At 32.3% G+C, this 20,756-nt stretch overlaps 2 protein-coding genes across 2 annotated transcripts; both read left to right on the forward strand.

The window, feature by feature from the left end:
* Positions 1 to 531: 531 nt before the first annotated feature.
* Positions 532 to 10,771, forward strand: LOC131846600 (UDP-glucosyltransferase 2-like). Its single transcript, XM_059195935.1, has 9 exons — positions 532 to 580; positions 860 to 1,015; positions 1,700 to 1,787; positions 6,288 to 6,480; positions 6,890 to 7,087; positions 7,947 to 8,166; positions 8,920 to 9,139; positions 9,838 to 10,057; positions 10,444 to 10,771. The coding sequence occupies exons 2-9, from the start codon at positions 863 to 865 to the stop codon at positions 10,715 to 10,717; spliced, it is 1,566 nt and encodes a 521-aa protein (XP_059051918.1). The 5' UTR covers positions 532 to 580; positions 860 to 862; the 3' UTR covers positions 10,718 to 10,771.
* Positions 10,772 to 12,497: 1,726 nt separating this feature from the next.
* LOC131846601 (UDP-glycosyltransferase UGT5-like) lies at positions 12,498 to 19,819 on the forward strand. Its single transcript, XM_059195937.1, has 9 exons — positions 12,498 to 12,537; positions 14,546 to 14,701; positions 15,329 to 15,416; positions 16,539 to 16,731; positions 17,448 to 17,645; positions 17,860 to 18,079; positions 18,236 to 18,455; positions 18,543 to 18,762; positions 19,509 to 19,819. The coding sequence occupies exons 2-9, from the start codon at positions 14,549 to 14,551 to the stop codon at positions 19,783 to 19,785; spliced, it is 1,569 nt and encodes a 522-aa protein (XP_059051920.1). The 5' UTR covers positions 12,498 to 12,537; positions 14,546 to 14,548; the 3' UTR covers positions 19,786 to 19,819.
* The last annotated feature ends 937 nt before the right edge of the window (positions 19,820 to 20,756 follow it).

Below are 20,756 nucleotides of genomic sequence, written 5' to 3' on the forward strand. Positions count from 1 at the left end.
CAATTCTAACTAATCTTATCATGAAGATTTAACCCATGGTCATGAATGCGTAGCATTTAGGATGAAGATGGATATGATCTAGCAGATATGGTCTTTGTTACTTCGGTCCTATTGGTCGTAGCATGATGTTATATAGTTCAAAGAGTTTTTCGATAAATAGGTTATCCAATACAACACAATAAAAATCGGATTCGTAGTACTAGATCCCTGATATCCCGAGAATCCAAACTGGCAAAGTCTGGATGGCAAACTCTTTATAATTTCTGTACTACTACTGATGGCTAATTTATTAGATATCCATTGCTTAAGAGTGTAATTGAATACTCGTATAAGCTATTAAGATGACTGATAATAGAATTAGTATTTCTTGATATAAAGGTTAGTTAGTATATATAATCACAATGTAGATGATCAATGCAAAAAAAAATGTTCCGGTAATTTTACTACAATTCTTTTATCAGAAGCAGATACCAAAGATATATATATATATTATTCATAACATCTTCACTTATTTCTTTATTTATATTCAATGCCTCGTTGAGTTGATACATATACATAGAAGGAGTTTGATAAGAATATTGTAAGTGTTTCATATATTTGTGATTTATTATATTAAAGAATAGACGTTTCATATCAGTTGTGCAATTGTGGGAACAATAAACGAGAAGTTGTAAGTTGTAAAATAGACGTAAATGGGATAATTTTTTAAACAACTTAATAAAGAAAAATGATCTTAATAATAAATTTAAATAGGACATGACTTTATAATAAATAATTTAGGCGGAAAATAGACATGTTTGGTGTTAGAAATATGAATAACTAACTAGATCCAATATTGAATAAAGAATATTGTTTCCAGAATATGGACAAGTGGCTTGTCCTGTTTGTTGCCGTAGCGGCATTGTCAAGTATAAGCGACGCGTACAAAATCTTAGTTATATTTCCGTTACCAGGCAGAAGTCATGGTATTCTCGGTGTTAATGTGGTCAACCATCTGCTGCAGGCAGGACATGAGGTAACATGATACGGTTAATTAAAAAATCTTTATAGAAAATTACCATAATAATATTGTCAGATTATTAGATATGTATTTATGTAAGGTTTATTTATGTATGTGTTTATATATGTAGCTATCTAGACATATATATTTGTATGTGTATTCTGTATTTATATTTGCACTGCCAACAATTATGCGCTGCACCATCCATGGTTGACTGGTAGATAATACCGCATGGTGGTCCGCCATATGTACTTTAAAATTATGTGCTATTATATTTAAATAAATAAACATCATCTAAGTAAATTTGTTTGCCCTAGAATAATACGGTGTAAAAATAACTTCACAGAATGTCAATATTAATTTATATATAGTAAAATTATTTACTTGTAATATAGTGTGGATATTTTAATATGCGAGTATATGTATAACTAATGGTTAGGTACCAGCTTAGGTACAAACTGATAACCTACGCTGAGTGCACATGAATATAATAATAGCTGAGTTTATAGCTATTGCTTCTTTCTTTTTATAAAACTTTTGTACCTTCGTGTAATCGTATTATTATTGTACATTTGCGGAGAGCGTTTGAAAGGCAGTAATGAGAAAAGACACTTTTAACATTTATGTAACTTAGTGTTAACATTTTTCTAACTTAGTGTATTACGTTTAATAAGTCAAATTTATGTTAATTTTTTGCAGGTCACATATATCACACCTTTTCCAGTCAAGGATCCTCATCCAAATTTACAACAATTAGATGTTAGTGCGAACTTTGATATCATGGATGGTGAGTGTTAGATATGCGTAGTGAAGACAAGTGAAACGTACACGGGTTCGTATCGCACTGCTTTATTATAAGACAGCTTGATGGTGGGCGCAGCCACACAGGTGTACCAACATACCTAACATCCCTCCCCTTATTACAAAACCCATAAAAAAAAACAAAAACAATATTAAGAAAATCAAAGTTTTAACAATAGTTGTACATTTTGTAATTATTGTGGAACTAGTTCAACTAACTCAAGAGCATATCTAAGGTGTTGTATATGCATACATATATATATATATATATATTAATAAGCCGTTCATGGTTTGACCGTCAGGGTATTTAATATTCATCATATATTTTCCGCTTCCTGAAAGTCATCATCATCTGACTGTGTTCCCAACCTATCATTCACTGCAGAGTCTTCTGAATGCGCCGAATCATTTGGTTCATAAATTTCTGCTCTTCTCTCTCGGGCCCGGCAACTCCAGTCTGGCGACTCGTACGATAATGCCAATTGTTCCGGGTGCAATAAGGTAGGTGATAACGGATCGGAACCCGTTGCTTGCGGTGACACGGGGACAGGCGTTGACGGCAGCGATGACGTCTTTGCAGGTGGAGGAGACGACTGGTGCAGCGTCAATCGGGGCCGCGGCAGTGATGACGGCGGCAACGGCAGAGGACTAGGTACAGAGCAACATTTCTCTAGTTTTGGGTAATTCTCATGTATCTTTAGGACAGGCAACGAGATTCAAAATTCAGTACGTACTTCCATCTGTACTTTGCTCATGGTTGTTACTACTCCCTTTATATAATAACAATTGATTTTTGTGTCTTTTGACACATTCTAGGCTATATGTATCTTGTATTATATACAACACTTTACCCAATCGTTTAACTATTATGCCCTTACACCATGTAAAACAATTTTTATTTGTATATTTTTTATACATCACACTATCATTTTTGTTAAAATCCCTCGTTTTAGTTTTCGCGTATATATACTTAATTTGCGTACACTGTTTATTTTGTACATGATTAGATACGGTCGGTGACGAGGGTGATGATGATGTTGGATTAATCAAATCTAGTCGCGATCTTAACTTACGGCCAAATACCATTTGAGCGGGCGATAAACCCGTGGTGGTGTGTACGGAGTTACGGTAATCCATGAGATATTTTAGTAATTTAATCTTTGTTTCTCTTACATTACAACGTGACAAAAGACATGATTTAATTCCCTTTTTCACTACTTTGACGTATCTTTTTCCTAAGCTTTCAGCTTGCCCATTGCTCGCAGGGTGGTATACCGGCGATGTGACGTGTGATATTCCGTTGGAAATACAAAAGCTTTCAAAGTCGTGAGAACAAAAAGCAGTACCGTTATCACTCGCTAGCGTTTTTGGTACTCCATACCTCGACATAAAATCGCATAATTTTTCGATCACTGCGCTGGACGTCGTATTAGTGTTCATATTGTACACTTCAACCCATTTCGTGTGGGCGTCTACTACTACTAAATACGTACAACCTTTTATTGGACCTAAATAGTCGATGTGTATCCTATCAAAAGGCGAAAATGGATATTCCCAGCAGGAGGGGGTGCGCGCGGGGGGACGGCCGTAACTGAATGCATATATCGCATGATCCTATCATTCTTTCCAATGCTTGATCGATTCCTGGAAACCAAAATCGTGACCGCGCCTCGGCCTTAGTTTTGACTATACCTAAATGAGAAGAATGCAATTCATTTAAAATAATCGTGTATAAACTCTCCGGAATGACGACCTTATGACCTCTCATAATACACCCATTTTCTAACGATAATTGTAATCTACAAAGGTGAAACGGTTTGAGACGTATATCATTAATTTTAGCTGGCCATCCATTTTGTATATATTTTAATACTCGATTCAAAATTGCATCTTTCATAGTCTCTTCTCGCAACTTAGACAGAGTTATTGGTATACTGCCGTCCGTAGTAAAACAAATATACGTCGCCTTATCGCATGTTAACTCGTCGCATTCGTTAGAGATACACTGTTCGGTGCACGCGCACTTAATATTACTAGGCGCGGACGACAGAGGCGGGAGCACCGGCGGGTGGGGGACGGGGCCAGGTACGGTCGCCCGAGACAGGTAGTCTGCGCTGTTATCAGCGCTACGTATATATTCTATAATATAACAATAACCACTAAGAAACAACGCATACCGTTGCAACCTGTTCGCTGTTACTTCCGGTATGCCTTTGTATGGTCCAAATATCGAAATTAAGGGCTTATGATCCGTTCTTATTATAAACGGTACAGATCTACCATATAAATATTGATGGTAACGCCGCACACCGAAGATAATGGCCGTTGCCTCCTTTTGGATTTGTGCGTATCGTTTCTCGGCGGCGTTTAGAGTGCGCGACGCAAATGAAATAGGTCTTTCGATCCCGTCCGCTGCAATTTGTGACAGAATTGCTGTTAATATTTTTGTGACGCATCTATCGTTAATATCAATTTTGCGTGTGGATCGAAGTGCGCTAGAGTTTGTTCTGACGTCAGTGCCTTTTTTATTGATTTAAAAGCGATGTCATGTTGTATGGTCCAGTCCCATTTACAACCCTTTTTTAATAGTGCATATAAGGGGTGAAGCATACTCGCTGTATTCTACAGGTACTAGAATACCTAAATTGACTAACCTATCAATTTCCTCCCCTATTTTGTCTCGTAATGCAAAAGCTATGGGACGAGACTTAAAAAATATAGGGTTAGAACCCTCTTTCAGCAATAACTTAATTTTGTATTTATTAAATGTACCTAAGCTGTCCGAAAATAGCTTGGGGTATTGTTGTTGCAACTGATTAACGGATAAATCTATTTTGTTACAAAAATTTACTGGGCTCAACTCTAATTTAAATAGGGATATAAAATCTCTGCCTAACAGCGGTGGACCACCATCCCGTACCACGTGCACGTCCAGTTCGTGTGTTTGAGTTTTATAATTTACTGGTAACCGTAATATTCCTAAACATACAATTTTTTTACCGTTATATGTCGACAATTGTTTACGAGCGTTTGATAACGGCACATTTTTAAAATGTAAATTATAATAAAATTCTGAAATCACCGTCACTGCCGAACCGCTATCAATTTCAAATTTGAATGGCAAGCTATTAATAAATATTATCACCACCATGGGTTCTCCCCTTAATGATCGGATATGATATATATATATATCATCATCACTCTTGTCACCGCCATCCACGTCTACGTAATTCACTTTTGAACACATTTTACGCAAGTGGCCTTTTTTGTGACACTTTTTACACTGATAATTAGCAAATTTGCATTCGGACGATTTATGATTTGTGTAACCACAGACACTGCACTTCACTTTACCCGTATTTGAGTTATTTCTGGTTTTTGTAATCTGATTTATATGACTGTCAGCCGGTAGGACGTCCCTGGACGCTGCCAGACTACTAGCACTGACTGCGGCTGCCAATCGGGCACACTGCAGGTTCTCTGCTAGTTCCACGGCCTTTGCTAATGTGAGGGCCGACAGATCTTGTGTGTATATCTTTTCCTTTTCGAATCCTGGACGCATACCCATGATAAATTTATCGCGTAACATCTCTTCCACGTTGAGAAAACCGCAGTGAGCTGTCAGTCCTCGCAATCTGCTGCCCATATGTGTATGGGATTCGCCGGGTAGCTGCGTAGCTGTGTAGAAGTTGTGGCGTTCTCCAAATCCAATACGTTTTGGCGTGAAATGGTCATCCAGAAACGTCAGAATCTCTTCATACGGTACCTCTCCAATGTCTTTTGGTAGTGCTATTTCTGATGCCAGCTTGTACGTGCCTTCGGTGAGTGCGCTAAGAAGAATGGCCTTCCTCTTCTTACCCGTGGCATCTGTATGTCCATTGATGTCGTTCGCAATAAAATATTGTAGTAAACGACTTTTATATGTCTTCCACGTCTGTACATTGTGGTCGAAACAACTTAAAATACCAAACTGCGTTGTCGCCATTTTGCTTTTTATTCCGCCAATATGTGGGTACCTCGTCGCCAATGTTAGATATGCGTAGTGAAGACAAGTGAAACGTACACGGGTTCGTATCGCACTGCTTTATTATAAGACAGCTTGATGGTGGGCGCAGCCACACAGGTGTACCAACATACCTAACAGTGAGTGTATTACAATAATAAAATTTTATAAAATCATATCAGAGTATCTTTATATATGTAAGATGTATTACAGACTCTTATGATATGCCTAATCTACCGTCAGTTCGGAGTGCTTTCGAGTCAAGATGAAGTGACAAGAAACTCAGCTTTTATTCGTTTCAAATTTACAATTAAAAAATACTGATCCAATTTTTTCAACATCAATTTTGGAGAATGAGTATTTTGGAAAATAATTTAATCAGTAGCCGTAACCACATTTACAGAGATTACTACCATAAAAGTCCTACAAATGTATTTAATGGATCGTAAACTAAAAACTAATATATTATTTTACAAATTTCAGAGAATCTTTCAGACGTGAAAAGAATATTAAACAAAGAAATAGACTTTAGTAATCCTATGACAATGTTTCAATTCACAATTGATTTATTTACAAAAACAGTTGAGGATCCTAATGTTGTAAAAGTATTTAATGATACAAATCAAAAGTTCGATGCGGTTGTGGCCGAGTGGATGTTTACCGACAGCTATGCGGGGTATGTTTATTTATTTTATTTTATTTTTATATGAAAGCATGGGCGTTACAATTTGTATTTATATGGCATATGGTATTATAATATACGGAAAATGTGGCAACATTAAAGCTAATTATAGGTCTTACTTGATCGATATTACATTTAAAAAAAACAAAGTTTTCTGCAAAAACAAAAATAACTAAATGTTTTAGACATTTAGACATCCTGCCAAAATGGTATAAAGAAGTCTGTTTCGAGATGAGCTTTTCTTTTATATTCTGACAGTCCTTTAGAAGTCTTAATATGTCTTCATTGCGGCCAATTTTCTTATCCATAATGACAAGTACAATAATTATAATAACTCCTTAAAAGTGCATAACTTTGTAAGAGCCGCAGATTAATTATTGTAATTTTGACTTAATTGTTTCAGGATAGCTACTATATTTGATTGTCCCTTAATCTGGTTCTCCACTATCGATCCACATTGGATTGTACTTAGTTTAATTGATGAAAGTACAAATCCAGCCTATGTGCCCGACAGTCTCTCAAGCACGATACCACCATTCGATTTCAAAGAACGAGTAACCGGACTCTTCATACAGATTGTATGTTCAGCATTCCAATATTTGTAAGTATATATGTTGATATAGGAATTCAACTTAAGATACATAATCTATATATGTTGGTTGTATTTATTTGTATTTATTACAAATTACTAATCTATTATTCAATAATATTATATGCTGGTCTAAATTTGACGCGGTCATTATTTATAAGTATAATTAGAGAAAGATCGAAAAAGAGATGATGGACTGTGTGAAAGATGATATGGTGAGAAAGGGAGTAAATAACGGGATGACTGCGAACAGAGATGAATGGAAGAGAAAACATATTACGCCGACCCCAAATAAAAGGGATAAGGAAGAAGCAGATGATGATAAGTAGAGAGCCTATAACCATCTTCCCAGTATATATTTATTTTATATTTCTGTATTTCAATGGCCTCTCTTGCGATATAATGCCGTTTTGATGTTAATATTTTTGGTTGGTGTACTTCAACCCAGTGATTTATCTCGATCCCAACAAGTGTTCTGCTATGGTTGATCCCAATAAATAAAAAACGTGGTAGGATCTCTTGATTTTTACTAATTATACCTATTGAATAACATTTTTTCAGTATTTGGGTTACATTATTGTATTCATATGAATTCTCAAATATAATTGTAACGTTTAATATAATTATATTTGATATAGCTCATTCTTCTTGTGATGAGCCTGTATTTTGAATAAGTAGTAGAATAAGAAAATGAATATTTGAATAAATTTTATTTCTATTTCATAAAACTCTTCAAAATGATTATTCAAACATTGAACATTGTTATCATAACATAACAATGTTCATTAGGCATTTGATTATATAAAATTAAAAATAGATAAACATCATTATAGATTAATGATTGTATAATTGAACATACTTTATTTTTCAGTTATTGGGATGGAGTTGTTGAAGAGTCATTTAGAAACGTGATTGGGCCATACATAACGCTGAGAGGAAAAGAAATACCTTCATTCTACGATGTTAATTACAATGTATCCCTATTTCTAGGGAATTCTCACGTATCTTTAGGACAACCAATAAGATTACCGCAAAACTACATACCAATTGGAGGATACCATATAGAGACAAAAGTAAAACCACTGCCAGATGTAAGTGTCATTTCATGTCAGAGATGAAAAAACCGTCTATATTTTAACTGCATATATTGCATTTTTTATACGCTAGGTATTGATTATATTTGACGGCCTCGGTGGTCTAGCGGCTTAGCATACCGCCTTACTTCTGATGGTCGCGGGTTCGATTCCGCGCTCGGCACAAACATTTGTATTCATGAGTATGATTGTTTGTATCGGTTTGGATGTTTTTATGTATATGTATGTGTAAATACATACAAAATATATCTATGTACTTGTATCAGTTATGTAGTACCCATAACACAAGCTTTAGCTAGTTTAATTTGGGACTAGATGGCACTGTGTGAATTGTCCTGAGACTATTATTATTATTTCTATTTTATTCATGCCTACAATCGACTTTTTTAGAACAAAATTTTATAATTTAAATAAAGATAATGTTTTACAATTACTATAGTTGAATCAAACCTAATACCTACTACAATAATAATATGGTACTACGGACTTCACATAACAATACCAACGTGACATCCATCTAGTATATAAGCCACGGTTCTCTTTTTCGATCATTTTACTAAATAAATTATAAATTAGCTTAGAAATATAATAATAACACACTCAACTTTAATAGGACTTGCAAAACTAAAATACTTATTAAATATAAGTTATTTTAGAAATTTAAAATTAATAAAAACCATTTTAACAGGACTTGCAAATATAAAACAAACTTATTTAGAAATATAAAATTAACACTATCTATTTTAACAGGACTTGCAAAAACTGTTGGACAATGCGAAGAATGGCTTGATTTACTTTAGCTTGGGATCAAACGTGAAAAGCAAGGATCTCCCAGATAATTTGAAATATGGATTCTTGAAAATTTTCAGTGAACTAAAGCACACAGTGCTATGGAAGTTTGAGGAAGATCTTCCGAATTTACCTAAAAATGTTCATATAGTTTCATGGGCGCCGCAACCAAGTATATTAGGTAACTATTAAGTTATTAAAAACCAAGGTTAATTTACTTGTATAAATCTTTAAACTTATGAATCTTCTTCTATATTATAGAATCATTTAAATTATACAATACATGCAAAGTACTAAAATTTTATGATTTTCTAATACTACAATTACTTTATTAATATCAGGTCTGATATAAAGTATAATTCTTAGTTCATTTATATGACATATTATATATGATATGAAGTATATTTTGTAGAAAAAGTATTTTTTAAGAAATATTTATATATTTGAGAAAAACTCAAATGTTCTATAAAGTCGAGGAATAAAACAAGTGTTTACTTAACGGCGTTTAATCACAGGGAAAGAATATGAACAAGGAATAACATTTATTTATTATTACTTTTACACTAATTCTACTTTATAGCGTATATTCATATATTTGACGGCCTCGGTGGTCTAGTGGTTTAATACTTCCGATGGTCGCGGGTTCGATTCCTCGCACGGCACAAATATTTGTACTCATGAGTATGATTGTTTATGTCGGTCTGGGTGTTTTCTATGTATAATATGTATGCATTTAGAAAAAAAATATCTATGTATTTGTATCAGTTATCTAGTACTCAACACAAGCTTTAGCTAGCTTAACCTGGGTCTAGATGGCGCTGTGTGCTGTGTCCTGAGATTATTATTATTATATCATAATATCGAACGATTTAATTTTAGCACATCCAAACTGCATACTGTTCATCACACACGGCGGGATGCTGTCCACAACCGAAACTGTTCATTTTGGAAAACCCATTATTGGAATTCCAGTGTTTGGTGATCAGTTCACTAACATCGAAAGAGCCGTGAAAAGAGGGTTTGCTATAAAAGTAACTCTGTCTTACACAATGTTGGACGAGTTTAAAGCAGCTATTGATGAAGCTCTCAGTAATCCCAAGTAAGTCATTATATAAAAAGATTTTGCTATCTTATTAATTTGGACTTGTGGTTTACTTTCTACAACCCTATTGTACAATGTGAGAGGCTGATTGCGGAAAATGGGAGTCCAACGTACATTACATTACAACTCTGCACAATTCACATAGCGTCGTGTAGCCCCAAACTAAGCAGATTTTGTGTTATGGGCACTAGACCTGTTTTCTAGTACCTAATATAAGCCTAATATATCTAAATATCATAATACATTTTTATTGTAAATATAATACATACTAAATATATGCAAAAAATAAATACGAAGAATCCTACTCATGTATTCATGAAAATAGAAATGAATACGACCTATTTGATCTATTTTATTAATTAATTCGATAAATAATTTTTCAGATACAAAAATAAAGCGAAGGAGCTCTCAGCAATTTACCACGATCGTCCCATGCCACCTGGTAAGGAGTTGGTGCACTGGGTGGAGCACGTGATACGCACGGGAGGAGCACCGCATCTTCGATCCCCGGCGCTACACGTTCCGTTCTATCAGAAATACTATTTAGATCTATTAGTACTTATTGTAACAATCATTTTAGTATTAGTACTTGCAGTAAAATTGTTATTGCGAGTATTTTTAATTAGTAAGAAAGATTTAAAAAAGAAAAACCAATGATAGGTACATGCTATAATTGTGATAATGTTAGATGTAATGTAGAATATAAAGCGATGCCTGTTTTTGAAATCAAATAAATATAAAACCAAGTGTAAGTTATGAAGAAATAATTGTATAAAATAAAAGTAATCGATGTTTTTTATTTAAGCTTTGCTAATCAATAATGTATGATACTAAACGTGGATCCCAACCATTATTATTTAGGAAATGAAAAAAATATTCGATGTCAGCTTAACATCCAGTATGACATACGACTTTGTCTCACATATTTCTTATCCCAAGCAGCTTACTTTGTAAGAGTATTTCGGTTTAAGAGTGAGATATGGTAGTGAAACTCCAGAGTACGGAGATATTAAACTTTACTCCGCGGGAATGAATGCATAAGGAGTGTATAATAAGTAAAGAAAGCAACTAAACAGAGAATAATTATTAACAGTAATATATCGAATTAGACCATTATCCCACTAGTGATCAAACTCCAACCGTTATTGGATATACACACGTGTATATACTGCTACACGTATTTCGCCTCTGAGCTAGGCATCATCAGGAATATAAGATGGATATACTTAGGGAGCCTAGTATTAACAGTTGACACATGTTTATAGTATTGGAATTAAACAAAATAACACAAATCCATTAAGTAATCTATACAGATAAATAAAATTCGAGTGTCTGTTTGTAATATTAAAATAATCGTTTTTTACTACATGCATATAATAATATAAATACATCAAAATAAGATTTTTTACAATTTTTGTCCGTCTGTCTGTTTGTTCCGGCTAATCTCTGAAATGGCTAGACTGATTTTAACTAGACTTTTATTGGTAGGTAGCTGAAGTAATAAGGAGAAACTTAGGCTACTTTTATTTTCGAAAAATAAAGTTAAATTCCACACGGACGAAGTCGCGGGAACAGCTAGTAATATATACGATTATACCTACATGCGAGCTGGTTATCAAGCTAGGATTATATATTACTGTACTATGTTGCTAAGGACAACATAGTACAGTAATAAGGAATAAACAATATAGTGTAGTACTATAGATAAAGTGTTATCTTATATAAATTACATATACTAGTGGCCACCTGTAATCTGACGTAGTATTGTGAAATAATCATTATTCTTTACGCGTAACCAAATAAAAATTTAATAATGATATCTTTATGACTGACATTAATTTTGAAGTAAAATAGTAGCTCAGTCATTAGCACAAATAAGTTAATTAGATCATAACAATCCAACCAAGATAATATTAATATTATGAAACATTACGTAACAAATTTGAGTTAATAAAAAAATTGTAATAGAAATATTATTTCTTTTAGAATAGAATAGGAAATCATTTAATCAAATAAACTTCATTTAAGCACTTTTGAATAGTCATAACAAGGTTTATTTTAATCTACCGCTCATTCGGGAAGCTGTCTCATCACAAGAAGAACGAGCAAGAAACTTGTGTGTTGCTCTTTGAAACAGTCCTTGTAAGTTCACATTATACAATTCGAAACGTGTGAAAACAAACTACTAACTAGCACTAATTTATTAGGGTTAAATATAAATAGATACATAATAAGATTAAATCAGTCGTAGTGACAAGAGTAGACCAGTCTTTACAAGCAGCACTCGTTCACGAGTATTACGGATGAGCCAGTTATCACTGCGGTCGACCATATTTTAGGGAGCCAAATGACCCCAATATTCTTTTTTTTTATCTTTTGTTGGACAATCTTGTGACGGTAGTTGAACAAATTGCTGACACTTACCGACAGTGACAACGCAGAAATCCAGTCCAGTGTGTCCAATATAAGATAATAGCGTGTGTACATATTTTTGATTATCTTAATATATTTTTAATAATTCAAGAAAGTTTTATACTTTACAGTAGGCGTAATTTCATAAATAAGGCTAGATAGGTACATATTTGCAGGTAATATAATAATGTATAGATTAATAAAAGCTATATTTAAACCTGCTAGTAATTAATATATAAAAAATATGAATAGATATCTAGATGTAAGTTTTGTTGCCTATATATATATATATATATATATATAAGTTGCACAACTATATTTGAAAAATATTTTATCAATTAAAAATTAATTTTCATATATCCATGTGTTTCTTATTTTCATATATCCATGTGTTTCTATGTCTATTTTTATAATCAGCTGACACAAACTGATTAGATATATTCCTGTACTGTTGATAAAACAAACTATAGTATGGTCAGGTAAGTCAATTGACACGATGATATTGTATATCCAAAAAAATTCGAGGTCAAATGACGCAACTTAATACCTCAACCGGAAAAACTTTAATGTGTTGCTTCACTCATATTTAATGCTTCGTAGAGATATATAGTGTGCACTTAAGTTATGAGTTTGAATTGTGAATTAATTTGAATAGAATATGATATATATATTATAATGAAATATAGTACTTTATTGATGTGATAAATTAAATGCTTGCTAGTTGTGAACTGTTGAAATAAAAGTGAAAGTCTGATGAGTTTTTGTGAGTAAGGAGAATTAGATCCACAGAAAAAATATTACAAAGTAAGGCAAATGTTTTGTGACATTGTAATTTAATTAATTAAATGCTGAATAAACTTGTTTTTTATCTAATTAATCCTGACAAAGTTGAATTGTTTTAATTTATTTTGTTAACTATATTTTTGTGTGTTTACATTCAAGAGACTATTCATTTATTTATTTTGTCAATTTCTTTGTTTATATTTTGATATTATCCAGTTCTCTAATCACAAAACTTTAATTAGTGTTATGTAGGTAATTGGTGATTATTATACACATTTTTTTATGAGGTCAATATAAACATAATTAGTTGTTTAATGTACAAGTTCTGCTTAAAAATTGGCCTTAAAAATTCTTTATGAATTTTCCGGCTTTTTTTTAAATACCTAAAGTATTACATACAGGATACAGGATACATCCTTTAGGTATTTATTGTACAGAAATAAACTTTCTTAAAGAGTCACATTCACAAAGATAACATATCTCCATGTCCTCGAGTACTTAGTACCTAGTACTACTATAAATAGACTAACTGATAGCAGTATTATCATTAAAAAATATATATATATATATATATATGTATATACATATATATCCAAATTAATTATCAGAATTATGCTTAAAAATTAAATTAAAATTGTTAAATTCTACATTTAATAACTATAGAAACAGAAGTAGTTGTGAATTCTATTTTATTAGGAATGTTTTTGACAGCCTAGTCAGTTTAGCTTACAGCCAATGATCGCGGGTTTGATTCCTTGAACGATACGAATATTTATATTAATGAGTTTGTTTGTATTGGTCTGGGTGTATTTTTGTATATTATGTATGTATTTACATGTAAAATGTATCTAAGTATGTATATTAATTGTCTAGTACCCAATAAAGCAAGATCCGTTTAGCTTGGGTATAGATGGCGCTGTGTAAATTGTTGTGAGATATTATGTTATGTTAACTATTGTTTTTATTGGTATTATATGTTATATGTATATTAGTATGTATATATAATTGTATATTATGTTGTATCTGACTAATCAGAAATAAAAATAGATAGTAGCCGAATCTCAGACCTACTGAATATGCATATAAAATGTTATAAAATTCGGTCAAGCTGATTGTTTTTTATATATAAGATATTTAAGTATTACTATCAATTCTTTAGTATCTATAATGTAAGCTCGGCTTAGTTTGTGATTAGATGGCGTCTTTTGAATTGCCAGGGTTATAATTACTATTATTGTATAAGGAAAGTTATTATATTCTATTATTATACATAAACCGTTTTATTTTCAGATAATGGCCCGGTGGTTAGGATTAATTCTCGCTCTTGCAGCGTTCTCAAATTTGAGTGAAGCATATAGATTCTTAGTCATTTTTCCGTTACCTGGAAAAAGTCATAATATTCTCGGCAGTAATGTGGTCAACCATTTACTTCAAGCTGGACATGAGGTAAGAGAATGAAAATATAAAACAAAAATATAATATTGCCGTAATTTGCCATTTTTTTTATATACCATAGCACCGCTCACCATCGTCAGGGAATTCATCTCTACACGCTAGAATCTAAGTGGTCTCGAAATTAGATTTTGAAATGAATTATCTGCGGAGGTTTTCTTGAAAGATTGCAGTATCGGGGTTTTCAAGAAGGGCATTAAGGGTCCGCAGCGCGCACGCATCACGCCTGGTGTTTCAGACGTCAATAGGCTATGGTAACTGTTTACCATCAGATTGGCCGCATGCAGATTTGCGGTCATCATAGTATAAAAAAATATAAAATTTAAATGGTAAACAATGACTTTGTTTACTATTCCAATTACATAAAAACCAGAACTCATCTGATGGTTTTATAACACTCATCCTGATACCATCCTATCCATCCGTCAAATATGAGAGCATATACCGTCAACATCTCTAGGCACAAGAGCATCTTTGAAATATCAAATTTCCAAAGAAAAATTTTATCTCGTGTCTACGGTAGCAAAGTATCATAATAATTATCAACTTTGAAAATATTTTTAATTTGAACTGAAAATATTTTTAAATAATAAATAATAATAACTATACTCTTATACTCAGGTTACATTCGTTACCCCGTTTCCTGTCAAGAACCCTCATCCAAATCTACAGCAGTTAGATGTCAGTTCCAATTTTGAATTAATGAAGGGTGAGTTTAACGGTGCTATATCACTATTTTAACTATTACAATAATCGACATAAATAATCTGAAAGACATGAATTTATAATAAACAAATAAATGAATCTTGACAAATTATGCAGCGTCATCTAGTCTAAAACTAAGCGGAGTTTGTGCTATGGACACTAAAGAATTCATGGAAATATATATACATTTCTCAATCAGATGAGATTTTAAATCTATCATGATCATGTAGTAAATTTGTAACAAAATTGAAATATGACAATATATTACAGTTTGTTGACTTTAATGAATTAAAAAAAAATATATGTAAGGTTATATACTAATAAAAACCCAAAGGGGTAAAGTAACTACTTTTTAATACATCATTTAGAACTATAATAATACTTGGCGGTTTTATTTACTACATAAACATAAATATAAATATATACAATACAAATTATACCTTAAATACTATAAAATGGTTTGATTACGTCGTTATCGGCATATAATGAGTTATTTATAACATGGTTATGTCTTTTTACTTTTTTTATCGCATATAATGTTTTATGTTTTATATATGTTTGTGTTTTGTGAAATGTAATTGTTATGTTAAATATGTATGCACCCTGGGAAGGTATGTGACATCTGAGATACAGTATAATTTTATAATAGTTCAGATGGCACAATTACACTTGTTATATTAAAATTGAGTATTGTCTTATGTACAACTTAATTTTGTTCCGTTGCCTGTAGTCCAATAAATATTACTATTATATTATTAATATATTTATAATAGAAACTTACACTTGCGTCAACTTGTGGAAAATATATATATTGTCATATTTATTATTTAAATACATTATAACAGTTGTTCAAACGTGATGTTTTGCCAAATATAAAATACAAATTAAAGATATATGTTTAGTGATTACAGTTTTCATTGTTAGTATAGAAGATTCCTTAATAAACAACACTTGTATGTTAAAATTGTATTGACTCTTATGTACAACTTAATTCTGTACACAACACACACACTACACATAACCTATAACTGCAATAAATATTATTATTATATTATATATTATAAATATATTTATAATAGAAACTTACACTAGTTGTTAATACATATAATACTATTATATGTTTCAGAGGAATTCATGAATGTGACGGCGCTCTTAAATAATGAAATAAGCTTCAACAATCCTATAATGATGTTCCAATTCACAAATGATTTGTTTGCGAAAACCGTCGAGAATCCAAATGTTGCAAAAGTGCTCGGCGACACTAATCAGAAATTTGATGCAGTGATAGCTGAATGGATGTACAATGATGCTTACTCGGGGTATGTTTTTGTACTTTCTGTTTTTTATACTAAAGTAACAAGAATCATCAAGAATATTGCTACTACGACGGCAGATGTTGTAATTTAATTTAATTAGAAGAGTCAAAATATATTTTGCATGCTTTGTATAAATGAGATATATAGGTACCATGATAGTCTTATTTAAGAACTGCCGATATTTCGAGGCTGTTATAATCGTCTTGGTCACGGATCGACTGGTGGTGGATGTAAACAATTATTACGAGCCGAAAATTCTGTCTACCTGCTGTCTTAATCTTTTTCTACTCAATGGATTTATATTGTTTTGATTAATTCCGCTAAAATTAGCATGTGTGAGATCACAAACATTCAGTACGGAAATCCCATTTATCGTTGCGACCCTCTCTAATGGTGATCAAATTCCGACCGTTATTCAATCTACACCTATTGCGACACGCATTCATCTCAGAACGAGGCATCATCAAGCATTGAATAGAGTTCAGATATAGCTATATACCGATACACCTATATACTGATGCCTAACCGTCAACACTAGGTTGGAAGCCTAGTGTTGACGGTTCGGCAACCAAATCGCGACTTTTTGTAATTAGTCTTTTTTTTTTCTACGTAAACCGTCATCACTACTCAAAACAGACTTACTACTATTACTTATTAGAACTATATATTGTTGTAAGAGCTACAAAATATTTATAGATTTTTTGTCTTAATTGTTTCAGGATAGCTACAATATTTGACTGTCCTTTCATCTGGCTTTCCACTATCGATCCTCATTGGATTATACTTAGTTTAATTGATGAAAGTACAAATCCAGCCTATGTGCCAGATAGTCTGTCAAGTAGTATACCACCATTCAATTTCAAACAACGAGTAAGCGGACTCCTCCTGCAGCTTGTAGCCTCAGCGTTTAAAACTTTGTAAGTATACAAATTACAATTTAAGTTTGTTAATTTAATTCCAATATATAGATGATATCTAGATGAGTAGATAGACCTCTATCTCACCTATAATATTATCATTAGATAACTAATTTTTATCAAAGAGGAATGATTAATAATATTACAATCATATTACATCGCAATTGTTAAATTAAAAGTGCAAGAAAGTGATTATTACGTACGATTTTTTCAGATATTGGAACGGTGTTGTTGAAGGGGAAGTTAGAAGATTGATTGGGCCATACTTAGTTCAGAGGGGAAAACCTATTCCTCCATTCCTTGAAGTCAGCCACAATGCATCTTTGGTTTTGGGTAATTCTCATGTGTCTTTAGGACAATCAATCAGATTACCTCAAAACTACAAACCTATCGCAGGTTACCATATTAATCCTAAAGTAGCACCATTACCAGAAGTAAGTATACAAAATGTGGGCAAATACGATATTATTTTAATTTTGATTTTTTTAAAACTGAACATATACATGCATGTTCAGTTTTAAAAAAATCACGTAACTGGATTCAACATGATTATATGTATGTTAAAAATATGTCATTGATTAATTCAACAGGATTTAAAAAAACTATTAGACAATGCAAAGAATGGCTTAATTTACTTCAGCATGGGATCAAACTTGAAAAGCAAAGATCTACCGGATGACCTAAAACAGGGAATCCTAAAAATTTTCCGTGACCTAAAACAAACAGTGCTATGGAAATTTGAAGAAGCAATTCCAAACCTGCCCAAAAATGTTCATATAGTACAATGGGCTCCGCAACATAGTATATTGGGTAATTATTTCATAACTCACAAATAACAGACGTTTTTATTTACCTATATACATTTGTATGAAACTTCCATTTATTACATCGTTTCAGCACATCCAAATTGCATACTTTTCATCACACACGGTGGACTCTTGTCCACAACCGAAACTGTTCACTTTGGAAAACCAATTATTGGAATACCAGTGTTTGGTGATCAATTCGTTAATATTGAAAGGGCTGTGAGTAGAGGATTTGCTATAAAAGTGCCTTTATCTTACACAATGTTGGATGAATTCAAAGCAGCTATAGACGAAGCTATCAGTAATCCTAAGTAAGTGGTTAAAATAATTTCATATCTATTATCTACGAAGTCTATCCCTAGTTTAAGTACAAGTTATACTGAGCAGTGCAATCACTTTTGTTACAATGATATTAATATCGATGACCAACTAAGAAATGCTACTATATTTCATGTCCAAGGATTCTGACTACTTTATTAATTGTTTTGATAAATGGTGGTACATTACTTAAGGCGATAGATAAATAAGTATCATTTACTTTAATATTTATCTGTATATCATTAATAATATCTGCACCATCATCATAGCGACAGATATGACTTTAATATAGCATTGCATAAAAATATCGTATCAGTCCATATTTTACAACTAACAGCCGAAACGCGACCCAGACGATTAGCCTAGACTCGTATACCACATACTACATAAGGTATCAGATTATCAGATTTAAGTCTGTAATCTATACCTATAGCATAAATAATTTCAATAATCAGCGGACTTTGATTAATTATATTTATCATCAATCATCATCAATAAGATGTTGTTGTTCATTGTTTTTATAGTTATTAATTTAGGTAGAGATATGTAATAACAATTACAAACATAATTATATTCTCTTCTATTCAATTTTAATATGTGTGAATTAATTCTGTTTTGTTGGGTTTAATTTTCTTTCGTACAACATTTGTCACATCCTTTATTAATTTATTGGCTATCTACATATAATATAGATGTATAAAGCTGAGAGATAGCATCAATGACTGTGTTTTTTTTTCAGATACAAAAATAAAGTGAAGGAGCTCTCGGAAATTTATCACGACCGGCCCGTCCCACCGAGTAAGGAGTTGGTGCACTGGGTAGAGCACGTGGTGCGGACGGGAGGCGCGCCGCATTTAAGATCTCCGGCGCTCAACGTTCCATGCTATCAGAAATACTATCTAGATCTGTTGGCAGTTATTGCAGCAATCATTTTAGTATTAGTAGTTGCACTAAAATTATCATTACGGGTCTTAAGGTGTAACAAGAAGCAGAATTTGAAAAAGAAGAAGAACTGAATTATTTTAAATATGTACTATGTATATAAGAGCAAAAAAGATATGTTTTTAATAAGCTTTTAGAAAAATAAATTATTTATATAATAATTTTGTTTTAATATAATATCATGTTTATTAATTGCAAAAATATTAAAATTAATGAACATGCTATAACGATACAATGTTTACTAAAACTAAATATAGTCAGTTGTAGACTTCATGGTGAACGTAACACAAGTAATGCGATTTTACAATATGATTTCAAAAGAAACGAAATCACAAATAACTAATTTATGTAAGACTAGCTGTTCCCACGACTTCGTCCGCGTAGAATTCTACTTTATTTTTCTAAAATAAAAGTAGCTTAAGTTACTCCTTATTATATCAGCTACCTACCAAAAGAAGTCCCGTCAAAATCGGTCCAGTCATTTCAAAGATTAGCCAGAACAAACAGACAGACAGACAAAAATATAAAAAAGTGTTATTTTGGTGTATGTACCGTATTTATATTCACATACATGTAGTAAAAAACGGTTATTTCAATATTAAAAACAGACACTCCAATTTTATTTATATATATAGATATTTGACTCACCCAAATTGCACATTGATCTGCGTGGACGTTTTGAAGAACTTGCGACACAAATACAGTTTGTTATAATATTTAATAATTAAAATTGATGCATGCGGTGGTTGTTTCCTTGTTAGATGGCGGCGAATAACGAATTGTCCATATTGTGCAAGGGTATTGTGCTTACCAAATTATTAAATCAACAATTGTATTAATAATTTCAATAGAATTTTCTATTTTTCAAAAGGGGAAGTAAACTATTATCATCTTACCTTGACCTGGTCCTGGTCTTCTTTGAGTAGATGGAAGAATACAAGATTCTCTGTTATCACAACAACACAAATATCCAACTATTACGCCCAATAACACTCACATTACAATTTTAATTATCTGAGATGCTCTTAAAATTATTACATGCGGG

This window comes from Achroia grisella, unplaced genomic scaffold, assembly GCF_030625045.1.
Source record: "Achroia grisella isolate CSIRO2021 unplaced genomic scaffold, CSIRO_AGI_Agris_v1 utg511, whole genome shotgun sequence".
Classification (NCBI taxonomy): Eukaryota; Metazoa; Arthropoda; class Insecta; order Lepidoptera; family Pyralidae; genus Achroia; species Achroia grisella.